Below are 14,151 nucleotides of genomic sequence, written 5' to 3'. Positions count from 1 at the left end.
CCCTGACGCCTACAACAAACCCTCAGATTTATCCATCTCAAGCCTATTATCCCACACCCTCACTCAAGCAGTAGCAGCAGGAGCAGTAGCAGCACCACCACCCTCCTTCCCCTTCCACCCCAACTCCCTCAACGTCCACCCTTTCGCCTCGGGCGTTTCATTACCCGCCGCCGCTCCCTCCTCCGGCTCGACCTCGAAGTTAGCATAACAATAAAACTCATTGCTCAACCCCCGCGCATGCTTGGGCTCGAACGTGGTCGTCCGCACGCCATAGCTCTTGTACAGCTTCTCCGTCACCAGCTTCTCCATGCGTTCGCCCGTGCACGCAATGATCTTCTCCGGCCCAGAGGGCTTAAGCATCCACCTGACCGTCAACGCGGCCTTGGTCTGGCAGTCCTCGCTCAGAAAGGGCGGGTCGACAATGACCCGATCGAAGGCGCCCTTCAGGTGGGCGGGGAGCTTGAAAGGCTGGGCGAAATCGTAAAAGACAAACTCGTCGGCGAAGACGGCGAAACGGTTGTCGTGCTCGAGAAGGGTCAGCTTGGGCTTGGGCCTGCCCATGCCCGCCCAGGAGTCCGAGTTGAGGATGTTCTTGAGCTGGACAAAGACGGAGGGGGCGGAGACGACAGCGATGGAGGTGGATTCGGTGGCGCCCGCGAGGAGTTGTTTGGCGAGGAAGGTGGCTGTTTCGTCCGAATACTGGTTTTTGTGTCAGTGTAAGAGCGGTTCAGGTTGCTTTTTGGTTTGATTTTTTAACTGTTTTTTATTTGGACCCTCCGGAGAAAAGAAGCCAGATTTCAAAAGAGGGAAATGTAGAACTCACCCAGAACTGACTCTCATTCCAATCTTCGGTGAAAGCATCCATGGACAGCTTGACGTTCAAAGCATGCCTCTCCTCGGCCTCGGCCTGAAGCTTAGCGAATTGCTCGGCACGGGCATCGCGCTCGGCGTAAAAGGACTTGAGGGCATCGAGAGTTGAGCCCGAGAGTTCGCTTTAGACAGTCAGTATTGGTCCTGCATAATAATATACATATCATATAGTTATTGGTAGTGAGGCATTACTTACAGGTCACTCTCATCATCGGAGAACTTGTCGATGATGCACGCCATTTTTTATCTCTCAGAACGGCCAAAATATGATGCAACTTCAAATAACCACGGGATAACTTGAGACCGGCTCGAATTCAATCGGTTGTATGAATGAGCAGTGAGTAAATGTTGTAAGTCTTGGAGAATGCTTTGCTCGTGGCACTAACAATTAAAGTTTAACGGGAGAGGGCAGCATCGGAGAAAAATTGTGGGCACGCTTGTATGCATTGATGACATTTCCCCATCCGTCCCCCTTTTTAGTCGCATCACAAGCCAACACAACCCAGTCGGGATGAACCCTTCGACCTCACCCCAGGCCATTCAAACACTTGTGCGAAACCTTTGATTGCTCTATTTCTCACCACATCATCCGGTCTGGACGTCCTGTGTTCCGTCGACTCACCAAATGCTCTACGGTGGATTTATACAATCTACATGCATCCCTGTGTATCCCCCAAAGAAACTTAAAGCACGTGAATATACTCCTTGTCCTCCCTCTTTTCCTTTTCGGTGGCTGGAGGAAGGTCGTAGTAGGCGTTGCTGCGATAACTTTGCTATATGGGAATCAGTAAACTTTCCTTTTCCACCCGAACTGAGATGTATGGAACTTACCAAGTAATGGTAGGTGAAATTGGCGATATCTGCAGGCTCGATGCCGAGGTCCTTGAAGGTCTTGGCCGACGGATCGATGACCTGGTCGTGGAACTCACGCTCAATCTCATCGGCAGACATGATGGGCCACCAGAGGGCCTTGTTCACAACACCAGCAATCGGCTTGAGAATCCTCTTGGGCACATTGACGTGGCGCCGCTTCTTGTAGATTTCGCGGTCAACCATCTCGGAGATCTCAGCGGTAGAGTAGGTCTTGGGGCCGTAAAGTTCAAAGGTCTCGGAAGCAGTGTTATCGTCGAAGAGCATCTGTTCAAGAGCCTGGCCAACGTCGATCACCTAGAACGGCTGTTAGATGCCATTGTCCGCGCGTGAACGGTTGAATCGTTCGAGAAGACATACGTGAACAGGGTTGTACTTCTCTTGCATCCAGTTGGATGTCAGAATATTCTTGACGCTGGCAAGCTTATGAAGCAACCTGTCCTCGAAGCCAAACATGGGAGCCGGTCGGACAATGGTGGCCTCGGGGAAAATGCTCCTGACTACATGCTCACCCCGCGCCTACAGATTCAATTAGAAAAACATCAAGATGTGACTTGCTGGGCCAGGCTGTCCTTTAATCGTACCTTGGTAGCGAAGAACTCGGACGCCGACTTGGGGTCGGCATTGTAAGACGAGACGTGGATGAAGCGGTCGACATCGTACTTGGCGACAGCTTCGGCGATGCGCTCAGCACCCTCGATGTGGACGTCCTCGAACGAGAAGTTCCTGAAACCCAGGTCAACACGTGTCCATCACCATCACCACCACTACTTTTTCCAGCAAGTCCAAACTCACTTGGTCGGATAATCGCGACCGATCAGGTTGTAGACGACATCCGAGTGTCTGACGCTCTCCTCGATGGATTGGGTGTTGCGCAGGTCGAACTCCTGGAGAGGTGGTCATGCTTAGTAGCTGAATCCTTGCGAGCACGTGGGCCTCGACTGTATGGACATGACTCTTGTTGTGGGGAAAAGCTCACTATCATGACGACCTTGCCCAAATCACCCGTAACTTTCAGATGGCGCTTGTTGTACTCGTCGCGGAAGGGAATGATGACGGTGCATCCTTGTCTCGCTGTGAATCGTTTTGAGATAAGCCATGGTGATTCTCTAGATATGCGCTTCGAAGTTCGTCAGATCGCACCTAGTCTGTTGACAATGTAGCGACCAAGCTGGCCCGTCGCACCGAAGACTGTCGCGGTATGTCCACCGAGGGAGGAGCTGTGGAGGTAGACGACTTGTTAGCCATGATCCATTCCACCTAAACAGATATATAGCAGCAATTTACCGGCCACCCTGGTTACGGATAATGGGCTTGCCAGTGCGGGTGATGGTCACGTCCGAGATAGCCCGTCGCTGAAAGGCAAAGGTGTTCAAGGCGATGATTTTGGGAGTCGACCGCATCGCGGCCGTCAGGGGAGCCATCTTGCAGGTTGTGGGGTGGCAGGGTTGGCCGAGTCCCGTTCAATTGGCAATGGAAATGGAGGCTATCCGGAGCTTCAAGCTGCCGTCTTCGATATCGAATCTCGGGACGTCGAAGCCGCCTGTTCTAGCTGCCCGCCTGCTGCCAGCCTGCCGTCAGCACTCGCCTTCAAGGTACCAACCGAGCTGGTGAATCACGTGTGCCAAGATTTTATACACTTACACGGCAGTACGTACCATTTCGGTTTGGTAGGTATTGGGGTCGATTGGGGAGCTGCTGCCACTGCAGTTGGCGGTACGTACCCCTCCCGTCTGTACCTTTTAGCTTCACCCACGGCAGCTTCCACTTGGCAGTAACTATGGGGGCCTCCACAGTGCTGAAGGAGCATCCACAATGACCGACCGTAGCTGGCTGCACGCCTAACGCCGCGTCAAGGCTTCACTGAAAGACGTCAACCTCAGGCGGCAACTTCCATCCTTCCATCGTCCTTCCACGTAAACAACCCATTACATTTCTCGGTCGAACTTTGTGATAATCGACAACACCATTTCAGAACACACCGATATCCCTTCGTAGCAGATTCGGCCGACCCTCCCATCAAGAAACCCGGCGCTCGAGAACCTGCCTACATCCAAGGACTGGACAGCAAGGAACGCTAGAACACCAAAGCACACATCATCACAGCCATGAACGTCGACACCATCTCCGATTTCCTTGCCGAACAGCGCGACCAGGCGCCCGAAGAACTTCAGCCCCTCGTCCTCGAATTCGAGACACTATGGGAGCGCAAGCTGTGGCATCAGCTCACCAACCTGCTCCTTGAGTTCTTCAACCACCCCGGCAGTGCCCCGCAGAGGCTACAGTTCTACAAGGTCTTCATTCTCAAGTTCGCCGACAAGATCAACCAGCTCAAGCTCGTCGATCTTGCTCTCAAGGCCGCCACACAATGTAGAGGTGCGCAGACAGCCCCCATTTCCTACTCTTCCAAACCTCCCTCTGGCAGCTTTCGCTAACCATGTCTGGGCGCGCAAACTGCAGACAACCAGGAGCGCCTCTCCTTTTTGGAAGCCGTCGTCAAGAAAGTCGACCACGAAGACTCCCAAGATGCATATGTATTCGCCACGATCGCTGTTGCCCGCGTGAAGCTCGACCTCTCGGATCTCGACGGCGCACGCAAGGACCTGGACACGGCCGAGCGAATCCTCGACAACTTCGACTCGGTTGAGTCGGTCGTTCACGCCGCCTTCTACGACACCAACGCCAACTACTTCCAAGCCAAGTCCGACTCGGGCTCCTACTATAAGAACGCGCTCCTCTACCTCGCCTGCATCGACGTCAAGTCGCTCTCGGTCGAGGAGCAGCGCCAGCGCGCCTACAACCTGGCCATCGCGGCCCTCGTCAGCTCGAGCATCTACAACTTCGGCGAGCTCCTGCTGCACCCGATCCTCGACGCCCTCACCATCGACGACCGGCACAAGTGGCTGCACCGGCTCCTCTTCGCCTTCAACCGCGGCGACCTGGCCGCGTACGATCTCCTGGCCAGCCACATCAGCTCGGACCCGCTGCTGGCGCAGCACACGCGCCAGCTGCGCGAGAAGATCTACTTGGCGGCGCTGACCGAGGCCGTCTTCCGCCGCCCGCCCCACGACCGCGCCATGTCCTTCTCCACGATCGCGAACGAGACAAAGGTACACCCCGACGAGATCGAGCACCTGATCATGAAGGCGCTGAGCTTGGATCTGCTGCGGGGAACGATCGACCAGGTCGACGAGGTGGCCCACATCAACTGGGTGCAGCCCAAGGTGCTGGACATGAAGCAGATCGAGAACATGAGGCAACGGCTGCAAGAGTGGGATTCCAGCGTTGACAAGCTAGGTAACTGGATCGAGGGCGTGGGCCAGGATGTCTGGGCTTAGTAGGCGGCCTGGGATTTTGTTAGGGTTGGACAATCTGCGAACGGGGTGAAGAAGAAACAGCTCGTCAGGCGTTTGAAAGGATGGCGTAAACCTGGAGATACAGACAAATCCAAATGGTTAGAAAGGGAATGTGGCCAGCCAGAGGCAAGATGTTGACTCGCTGCATGAGGCATACCGCCTCGTATGATACATATGAATACCCATTAACGCATCACAACCCTTACGGGGTACGGCCCAAATTTGCATGTCTGTATAAGAGGGACGAGAAAAGGCGAGAGGCAGCAGTGGCCCTGCTTATGGGGAAGTATAATAGTTTGAGTTGATCATAAGGTTCAAAGGTATCCATCCCACAGCCCCTTGCTGGATTTCGTAGCCTGACTGCATGGAGAACCACCAGAGGGAGGCGAACTGGGCATAAATATCAAACCTTGAAATTCCACGGTTCGCAGGTAATGCATAGTCGATGCTTTTACATTTACCGGTTCTAGACATCCAGTCCCCCTCCTGTTTTGGCCCGAGTTATATCTATCTGATTGACTCCTCTCCATGTACGCTCTATGAACAAAAGCAAACCCGAGAGACGCCGACAGAATATGCTTCCTTGAACATGCCCCCTGAAAGATCAAGTTCTTTACAACACGTAAACGTGCTATCTGGCACGTCACCACTTTTTATAATGAAAACAACGTCCTCTGCAATCAGACACTTGATCCTTACTTGCCACTCGTACACCATTTGTCTAGGCTCAAGACAAAGAACGAACAATGTAAAAAAGAAGATAGGCCTTTGCGTTCAGCACGTCAGACTTCTGGGCCAGTTCAACTTTGTGGTCGTTGAATGCAAACCACTAAATGTGTCAGTGAATTAGCAAGTATACGCTTGAGTGACCCATTGTCAGTCTGACATACCTGCTCGCCGACACGGCAATAAGAAATGTAATGACCGGTATCCATGTCACCAACATGCACAACGACACAAAGAAGATCGTAAGTGCAGGACCGCTGTAGCTCGTAATCCTGCTTGAGATCCTGTGTTCGTGCGCGTGTCGTGTAAGGCAGCATGTTGAGCTGTAAGGGAAATTGAACCGGCGTCTCGATTTTCTGGGCACGGTCGTTACGCCCTTGTTTGAACTCGAACCTCTGTTGGTAACTATCAGCGTCTGTTCTGTTGCCTCTGACAAAAGGCACACCGGGGTGAATAAGGAAGGGCTTCCGGTCATCTTACCTTGAGCTGGATAGACAGAACGTTGGGTAACTTCTTGATACTGGTCTGTCTCCTTGCTTGCTGTACTGAATTGCAGTTCTGACACCGATACTCGCACTTGTCGGACTTGATGTATTCCTCGTCCAGGCATTCCTGGAGAGTGACACTGGTTTGCGACCTCGCCGGTCCGTCACCATTAGCCAAGTTCTTCTTGCCCCTTTTTTGCGTCAAATTCTCCAAGGGAACACTGAGATCCAAAAAGCTCTGAGCTTGGTTCGTAACGCCCCCGCAGTTTTGGCACGTTGTTGACGTCTGTAATTTTCCGTAGTATGTTTGGTGGATGATGCAGTTGCACGTATGCTCACTGCCAATTTCAGGTCTCTTGCCGTCGCCATTTCTCTCGTGTAATTCCTCTGCCATGAACTGGAAAAACTCATGGGCATCTTGCTCTTTGTTGGCCACCAAGTTCTCAAAAGCCTTCTTCTCACTGATCCAGAAGCCTGACAAAATATTGGCAGCGGTGTAGCCGTTCGTGGTTTCGCTGGCATAAAACTCCTGGAACATATCGTCCATGGCACAACTGAGGCAGTGGGGAGTGTCGCAACTGCCTGATTGATGCCCATCGCTCAGGTAGAAGTTGCGTAATATAGGATTATGGAGAAATGACTGGAGTACGACGTTTTGATAGCAAGTTGCTCCGGCGTTATAGATGCCACGGAGACCATTTGCCTTGCAGGTGGCGAGGGTGGTGTTGGTTGATATATACTGGGGCGCGTCCTTGACGGGGTCAGGAGCGAAGAGTTCTTCATGTTTACGCTTTCGGCCTGAAATGGAGATATGTGTCAGCAATGGACCGGATTCATCGATACCGGAGACGGTACCGGGTATATTCCCATGCAGGCAACAACGAAAAAAGAGAGGAGAACCTACTGCCGAAAAATGACCCTGTGCCGAGCTTCTTTAACCTCAAATCCTCAAAGGTAGGGTCCCAGACGATGTCGTCGCACATTTGGCAATACAATGCACCACACCTCGACTCAACATCTGGACAAAATGGTCAGCTTTCTTTTCCAGCCGTGTGGCTGCTGACAGAGGGCAAACGTACAGAAGCGATGTGATTTTTTGCTGCCATGTTTTGAGAGGTCATCTTCAGTGAGGGTCGAGGGACATTGTAAACAAAGGTAAGTCGGGGTAAGGGATGTCACAACCAGGCCATCCATGCCCCTGGCCGTTTGGGGGACCATAGGGTTGATGTCGAACAGGGCCCGCAGGATGGTCTTGTAATGTTGTATGGACATGTTGATGGTCGCTTGATCTTGGTTAAATAGACGTCCGACATGCTCTATGAACCGGTTAGGACAGGGCTATTCAGCAGGGACAGGACTGGGTTATCTTACCACATCCGTACATTGGCTGGCCAGGTTGGGGCTCCTTGACCTTGTGGTCTTTGGAGGACGCAGCGTTGGCCGACATGGTGATGTGACCGTTGGCTCCTAGAAGCCTCACTGTGAACCTCGTCTGTGCTGGTTGTGTCTGAAGCAGAGCTGATGTGTCGAATCCGCAGTCTTTGGTGTGGTCCGTGACCGGGTTAGCAACGAGGGCAGGTGTTGCCTCCGAAGCTCCAGAAGGTGTCCCCGGACCTTGGCTCGTGTAGTTCGGAATGGTGGGCGGAATTATGGTGAAGGATTGACTATTTTCAGCCTGGTCTTTCTATACAGTCGAGAGGGCTTGTAAGCGTCGTGGCGAGGTGGGCAAATCGCGTCCTGATCGGGGAAGAGCACGGTTTCTGGCGGTTCGGTCTAAGTGCCCTAGAATACTTGACTTGTTAGCCGCGTGCACGTCAAACTGTCGCGCTTCTTCAATTGTTGAACATTTGCTGGTGATTTTTGTACGGGATATCCTACCGTTTATGAAAGTAACGTGTAAGGGTTCGGCAATAACAGAAGCTTTGCTCTGGTTGTGTTGCTTCTCTTTTTTGGCAAGATGGCTTGTTTAAGTTGTTCGGGGATAGAATCTCCATCCGATTCCCGCGGCGTCAACATCAATCAATGGACGCCAACTGCACCCTGCAGCGACTTGAATGGCTTATCAGACGCTACGCAATGCTTATCGATAACGGGAAAGGGGACAGCGGGTGGAACCCTTTTAACGCAGCAAGGCGACTCTTGCTTGTTATTGGTCTATTTCCTGTTACGTCTCGACCGAGGTGCCTACCCTGCCTGCAGCTACAATGAAGTCCCCCAAAGATAGAGGTTCCCAACGACAAGGCAACCTCCGTCATGAACCATCCTCAACCCAGGAGGCAAGCCATCGTCTCTCGAAACGCCAAGCATTCGAAAAGCCATGAAGTCTATGGAATTGGCTTGGAGTCCTTCGTTTCGGACTTCGTCTCTTGCCATATGGTAACGCATCCTGGCCTCTCGGTGAGACCATTGTCCAAAAGGCTGGCAACACATCCGTCCACCACGTAGGGGTTATACATTTGTAACCGGTGATGCGGCTCTACTATGTAAGTTATGTAGGCAATTTCTCCCGCTTAGCAGAGGTACAGGGCATTGTTTTGTACCTATCAACAACAGAGATCGGGAAGAGATGCAGATGGTTACACCCGTTTTTGTACCGTAGCTACCGGACTTGCACTTCCAACTAGCGCACCCGGCCATCAAACCATCCATTCCGAGCCCGGCTCATCTGGCCGAGCCTCCAAGTGATCTTCGGTGCTTGAGCGGTAGCTCGACTTTCATTGTGTGCGATGGTATCATTGCCGACACCTCGGCTCGGCAGTACCCCGCAGTCCGTTAGTTCTCTACATAGTTCTACACAACGCCGTACTCCCGCCTCACCAGAACGAAATATCCCACCGTGTTTCACACCCAATGTGTCACTTATCCGGACATAATCACGGTCGCCATTAGTCACTACAACTCCCAAGTCTTTGCTTAACTTTATCACACGTTACGCCCCGTGTGTCATTCATTTGGCGCCCGTACTACTCCTAGTTCTGGATGTCATCGCCTCTCTTCCTGTTCCTGGGATTCTCTACCAGACCTTTATCGTGTCAAGGATCACCAATCTCAAATACAACACGGCTACCTCGCCTTTTCAAAACCCAATATCAACATCTGAACACAGACAACAACAAGCATAACCGCAGATTGATCACAATGTCTTCATCAGCAGCAACCAAACCCCCAATTACCCCCCTCCCCGAAGTCACCCGCCTCAGCCCAGCCGTAATCCGGATCCTTGGCGGTAACCCCGGCAAGTTCACCCTCCAAGGAACCAACACCTACCTAGTCGGCACCGGCCCGCAACGTCTCCTCATCGACTCGGGCGCCGGCGAGCGCTCCTGGATCTCGGCCCTCCAGCGGACGCTCACGGAAGAAAAGGCTCACATATCAACCGCCATCATCACCCACTGGCACCACGACCACACGGGCGGGATCCGGCACCTGCTCGACTGGAACAAGGAGATCAAAGTCTACAAGAACCAACCCACCTACCTACCAGGCCACCACGGCAGCCCCGTGTCTCTCGAGCACATCGGCACTCCCTTGCTTAACATCGAAGATGGACAGGAGTTCAGCGTAGAGGGCGCCACGCTAAAAGCGGTGCACACCCCCGGCCACACGGTCGACCACATGGTTCTCCACCTGGCTGAGGAGGACGCGCTCTTCACGGGCGACAACGTGCTGGGGCACGGGACGGCCGTGTACGAGGATCTGGGCACGTACCTGGACAGTCTCGAGCGCATGAGGACACTGTTCAAGGGGAAGGGGAAGGGGTATCCGGGCCACGGGCTGGTGGTGGAGGACGGGCCGGCCAAGATTGGGGAGTATATCCGCCATCGACAGCAGAGGGAGGACCAGGTTATCGAGACGCTGCGTGCGTTTACTGCCAAGGAGGACCATGGCGAGGGGTGGACGCCCATGGAACTGGTCAAGGTCATCTACCAGGGCGTGCCGGAGGGCTTGCATATACCGGCCGCGGGAGGGGTGATCCAGATCCTGAATAAACTGAGGAAGGAAGGGAAGGTGACGGCGGTTGATGGTGGTGATCGATGGCGGCTGATTGATCGATCGGCTCTATGAGACATAAAAGGTTCTGGGTGTCATGTCATGTCATGTCATGTCATGTCATGGGGGAGATGAGCCGGCCGGTTCATGACTGAGAGTACGTATCATATGTGAGGTGATGACGATAATGACAATGATGGGTGTAGTATGGTAGAAGCTGGGGCCAGGATATCTGGTGCTGTCTGTCGCTTGTCGCTTCGCACTCTCCCCGGAGCCGCGAAATGTGATGTGCATTGCGCTCCTTCTCTTTGGGCTACATGCATGATCGCCATTTGCCTTGACAGGCAAGCAGGAAGGTTTGACCGAATTGACTAGCCGTGCCGGTTTGTGAACACCGAGTTCGCCTGACGAAGATGGTTCCTGTTTTTGTATCTTGGCGTGTATTGCCAACATCCAGTCGACTGGAACCGTTCGAAGCGGGCCGGTCCCCTCCAGCCCGACATGTACATACTGGATTCAAGGCATAGGTACCCCGTTGCCTAGATGGACCGGCGGGAGCGTGTGGGAGACGATTAATTGTCTGCGCGGCTCGCGTGCAACGCACGTTTTGGCGACTCGGATGTTCTGAGTGGATGGAGTTCAGCGTGCTACAACGAGTGGGTGTGCAATGGAGTTGATGTGCAGTTAGAGTCCAGTGCAGTGTAGTGATGTGCATTACAGTAATAAACCAATCCTTCTTTTCAGCCCTAGCGTGCCGTGACGTCAGTCAGTGACGGAGCCGAATGGATGCCTTTAGCTCGCTTCTCGCTGCGGGAGCAGAGCCTCAGATAATAACCGACGACCACCCGTCTGGGACGGCTGGAGTCTAGACGGGTGTCAATACCGGAAAGCACATTTCGTAGCTAACTTGAAGAATACAGTCGACCGAATCGATTGCCAATCCGGCGCATACATATGTGCTGTTGTATGGTGTTGTTGTACGTAGGGCTCCCACGAGGGGTACACCGCCCGACGTCGGTCCGTCACAGAGGACGGGATCCAAGACTGGCTCGTCGGGATTTGTGGTACCTACTCTCTGGATCCCGACGATGCGGTCTTACCGAATTTCTGCAACAACTAAACCACATGAACGGTTAAGGTTCCCGTGGTTTTTTTCATCCCATATGGATCCCGGTCGTGCCGTCGCGCACCGAGATGCCCCACCCCGAGCATGAAAGGACCGCTCCGGGCCGGCCGTTAGTGGATTCCGAAAACTCCCGTGTATTTTATGCGTTCGAACCGTAACTTCGCTGTCGCGTGTGTTCTACAATTCCAGTGAACAAAGAACGTACAAGACAAATTGTTTCTTTTTCTTTTTTGAACTTCTTCTACGATGTGCCGAAGCCCGAAGCCAGTACTATGTACTATACTCTGTTAGCATGTGATTGACGGCCGGCGGATCTATGTATGTATGACCACTCGATATATTGTCGATCAGTTATGTGAAAGTTTGAGCTGAGCTTTTGGCCAAGTCGTGATGTCTTTTGGGAGTCACGACTTCCCAGCGCGAGCCATGGCACGATCTCGGACGTCCCCACATCGCAGGACGGAGGAGAAAAAAAACTGTTTTCGATGAATGTTCGTCAATTTTCCTCGACGTCCCGTGACGTCCGCCCACATGTGGATTTGGTGGATTTAAGAGAAAAACAATTGCACGACGCTAGAGGACAGTGTCCATGTGGCTGGATATCGCACCTTGACAGGTACCGCGTCGATCCAGGGACCACACCAATCCTCAAACTGGCCAATCAGTTCTGTCGGAGTTACTATGCAGTGCTCTGCTTTCTGACGGAAACAATGGCTCCCACAAAGTCCGATGTGTAAGCGGCAGACACTCGACGGGACGGAAAGGCAGACATATTCGTGCCCTGTCGTTGACAGTGAACGGGATGGGATGGAAAGGAAATAATGGGATAAGCCCTTTGACGTTTCCGACGTCTGTATGTCATCTGTTATGCATCGCCAAAGTTGTGCATAACTGGCAAAGTGACAGCTCCCGATCCCTTGCTTGCCGAAAGGGATCGATGCGGGGTTGACACTGCAATCGGATGATAACGGTCTTGTCTGGATCATGAGATGCCATCTTCGTACGATCAAGAAAGAAGGGATTTGTGAACGAGTAACGGATATAAAGAAAAAAAGAAAATGGCAGGTTGGGATTCCTAAGCGATGTTGGGTAGCCTTGCTGAGTGTGCAGCACTTTGGTGGAGCGGTCACAGTGCAGTGCCGTGCAGGATAGTGACAGGGATGGTGAGATCCGGTGAAGGTTCCGTTGCACAAGGCCATCATCTTCAAGAACCGCAGCCAGTGTCATCTTGTTCACCATGCTGTGACAGCTACTCACGGCGAGCAGCGGATTTAAGGAAACGATATCTCCGGGTCATGGACATATGTCAGTGAGAGGGGAAAAAAGGTTCGGATCGAATGCGGGGAAGGAGATTGTTTGATTTCTCGTGAAATGAACTGGAGACGTTCGAACTCCTGGGGAGGGGATTCTCGAATGTCGAGACCGTTGCGAAGATATGGGAGAGAACTTTCGGGCATCGGGACATCATCTCCGGTCTGTGAAAAGTTTTCACAGGTGAGTGAGCAGTACGTACCGGTGCGCGACTAACAAGGCTGCGATCTGAAAGATCTCGATCGACCACAGCTTCGGGGGACTCGACTGTCCGAGAGACCCGAGAATAACAAAAATGGGCGCAGACGCAGGGCATCTAGAACCTGAAAGGGCAGCATCGAGAGAAAAAAAGAAAAAAAACATCAAAAAACCAATGGCGGTCTCGCGACGAAGGTTCTTTTTGGGTAAGATGGTGGGTAATGTGAGTTTAGCTGTCGCTCAATGGCTGTCCACGCGCGGCCACGGGACTTGGAGGCTTTTTGTGCTGCACGGCGTTCCCCACTCTCCATATGACCTTGCGAATGATGACAACCATTGAAAGATTGAAATGGCTTTGCAGCATGATCAGATGGACGCTTCTTCCCGATTCTACTACACGTGTGTGTAGATACTGTCACCTTGACGGCAACGCATTTCCGTTGTTGACAAAAGATAAACCCGTTTCGGTGCTGTCCGATGGTTTATTACCTTAGTGAAACACTTACACTACAGCGTAGCCTGCGCTAAATGAGACGTGATGAAGAATGCTCAGATCAGCTTAGCTTCACAGAGCCGAAACATCAGTCAAACCGTCGATGACACGCGTCCAGGGCAGCTTGTGCGATATCAAATTGAATGGTGGTTCGAGCGTAAAGTGCATGGCATCATCGCGCCCAACGCACCGGAGCATCTACACTAGGATAGGTAGTATAAGCAGTACAGTGCATGCGGCATATAGCTGTCTTGTGTTACGTGTCTTGAACCGACTGCAGGTTGAAATGGTACTCGGGAAATACCTTTGGGTAACAACTCGTTACGTGTGACCCTCCGGTGTTGACGCCGAGCCCGCGGTCGCCGGAGGTTTGCAAGCCACCATCCGTCCTCGTCCGAGTGGTGCCGGTATCTTGGGTCAAAAGGGCTGACCCGCGTAACCCTTTTGCGGCTGATCAAGGTAAACGGCGCGCCTGGATTTACCTATAGCAAGCATCGGAGCGAATGCCTTCAACAGAAGGAGGTCGTGGGTGACACAACGAGAAGAAACTTGAAACCAATGGAGGAGATAGGATGAACTTCCGAAGCACTCTCGATACCGGATCTCCTACACCATCATCGGAAATACTGTGTTGTAGTCATTGGAAACTGGAACCTAACGATGGCACATGCGCGAGTGAAAGCCGTGGAATGGCCGTGTAATGGAAGTGTGAGCTTTCCCAGGAAC

General features: G+C 52.6%; 5 protein-coding genes across 5 annotated transcripts; 2 read left to right on the top strand and 3 right to left on the bottom strand.

Moving 5' to 3' along the window:
* Positions 1–39: 39 nt before the first annotated feature.
* Positions 40–1,202, bottom strand: SMAC4_03512 (uncharacterized protein). The gene is made up of 3 exons (XM_003351161.2): positions 1,067–1,202; positions 824–992; positions 40–699 (listed from the first exon to the last, which is right to left on the bottom strand). Exons 1-3 carry the CDS (start codon positions 1,108–1,110, stop codon positions 64–66), a joined length of 849 nt encoding a protein of 282 aa, XP_003351209.1. The 5' UTR covers positions 1,111–1,202; the 3' UTR covers positions 40–63.
* Positions 1,203–1,498: 296 nt separating this feature from the next.
* Positions 1,499–3,290, bottom strand: SMAC4_03511 (uncharacterized protein). The gene is made up of 8 exons (XM_003351160.2): positions 3,028–3,290; positions 2,884–2,960; positions 2,720–2,814; positions 2,536–2,627; positions 2,325–2,466; positions 2,101–2,259; positions 1,702–2,037; positions 1,499–1,643 (listed from the first exon to the last, which is right to left on the bottom strand). The coding sequence occupies exons 1-8, from the start codon at positions 3,162–3,164 to the stop codon at positions 1,554–1,556; spliced, it is 1,128 nt and encodes a 375-aa protein (XP_003351208.1). The 5' UTR covers positions 3,165–3,290; the 3' UTR covers positions 1,499–1,553.
* A 367-nt stretch (positions 3,291–3,657) lies between these two features.
* On the top strand, positions 3,658–5,282 carry SMAC4_03510 (uncharacterized protein). Its single transcript, XM_003351159.2, has 2 exons — positions 3,658–4,116; positions 4,201–5,282. Exons 1-2 carry the CDS (start codon positions 3,849–3,851, stop codon positions 5,076–5,078), a joined length of 1,146 nt encoding a protein of 381 aa, XP_003351207.1. The 5' UTR covers positions 3,658–3,848; the 3' UTR covers positions 5,079–5,282.
* Positions 5,283–5,546: 264 nt separating this feature from the next.
* On the bottom strand, positions 5,547–8,348 carry SMAC4_03509 (uncharacterized protein). The gene is made up of 7 exons (XM_024655423.2): positions 8,186–8,348; positions 7,679–8,089; positions 7,387–7,623; positions 7,212–7,325; positions 6,303–7,105; positions 5,987–6,217; positions 5,547–5,925 (listed from the first exon to the last, which is right to left on the bottom strand). The coding sequence occupies exons 2-7, from the start codon at positions 7,752–7,754 to the stop codon at positions 5,824–5,826; spliced, it is 1,563 nt and encodes a 520-aa protein (XP_024511312.1). The 5' UTR covers positions 7,755–8,089; positions 8,186–8,348; the 3' UTR covers positions 5,547–5,823.
* Positions 8,349–9,077: 729 nt separating this feature from the next.
* On the top strand, positions 9,078–10,599 carry SMAC4_03508 (uncharacterized protein). Its single transcript, XM_066089963.1, has one exon. The coding sequence runs from the start codon at positions 9,287–9,289 to the stop codon at positions 10,370–10,372; it is 1,086 nt and encodes a 361-aa protein (XP_065947517.1). The 5' UTR covers positions 9,078–9,286; the 3' UTR covers positions 10,373–10,599.
* The last annotated feature ends 3,552 nt before the right edge of the window (positions 10,600–14,151 follow it).

The sequence above is a fragment of the Sordaria macrospora genome, chromosome 6 (genome assembly GCF_033870435.1).
Source record: "Sordaria macrospora chromosome 6, complete sequence".
Lineage (NCBI taxonomy): Eukaryota > Fungi > Ascomycota > Sordariomycetes > Sordariales > Sordariaceae > Sordaria > Sordaria macrospora.
This window is presented reverse-complemented; position numbering and strand designations above follow the sequence as displayed.

Bases quoted from the DNA above. Each gene is read 5' to 3' on its own strand.
- SMAC4_03509 (XM_024655423.2), bottom strand. From the start codon at position 7,754: ATGTCGGCCAACGCTGCGTCCTCCAAAGACCACAAGGTCAAGGAGCCC. The intron at 7,326-7,386 runs GTACGTTTGCCC...CATTTTGTCCAG, and splicing joins CAAAAAATCACATCGCTTCT to ATGTTGAGTCGAGGTGTGGT. The intron at 5,926-5,986 runs GTATGTCAGACT...TGACACATTTAG, and splicing joins ATTGCCGTGTCGGCGAGCAG to TGGTTTGCATTCAACGACCA.
- SMAC4_03512 (XM_003351161.2), bottom strand. From the start codon at position 1,110: ATGGCGTGCATCATCGACAAGTTCTCCGATGATGAGAGTGACCT. The intron at 993-1,066 runs GTAAGTAATGCC...GACTGTCTAAAG, and splicing joins TCCGATGATGAGAGTGACCT to CGAACTCTCGGGCTCAACTC. The intron at 700-823 runs GTGAGTTCTACA...CACAAAAACCAG, and splicing joins GGAATGAGAGTCAGTTCTGG to TATTCGGACGAAACAGCCAC.
- SMAC4_03511 (XM_003351160.2), bottom strand. From the start codon at position 3,164: ATGGCTCCCCTGACGGCCGCGATGCGGTCGACTCCCAAAATCATCGCC. The intron at 2,961-3,027 runs GTAAATTGCTGC...CTACCTCCACAG, and splicing joins ATCCGTAACCAGGGTGGCCG to CTCCTCCCTCGGTGGACATA. The intron at 2,467-2,535 runs GTGAGTTTGGAC...CCTGGGTTTCAG, and splicing joins GGTCGCGATTATCCGACCAA to GAACTTCTCGTTCGAGGACG.
- SMAC4_03508 (XM_066089963.1), top strand. From the start codon at position 9,287: ATGTCATCGCCTCTCTTCCTGTTCCTGGGATTCTCTACCAGACCTTTA.
- SMAC4_03510 (XM_003351159.2), top strand. From the start codon at position 3,849: ATGAACGTCGACACCATCTCCGATTTCCTTGCCGAACAGCGCGACCAG. The intron at 4,117-4,200 runs GTGCGCAGACAG...CGCAAACTGCAG, and splicing joins GGCCGCCACACAATGTAGAG to ACAACCAGGAGCGCCTCTCC.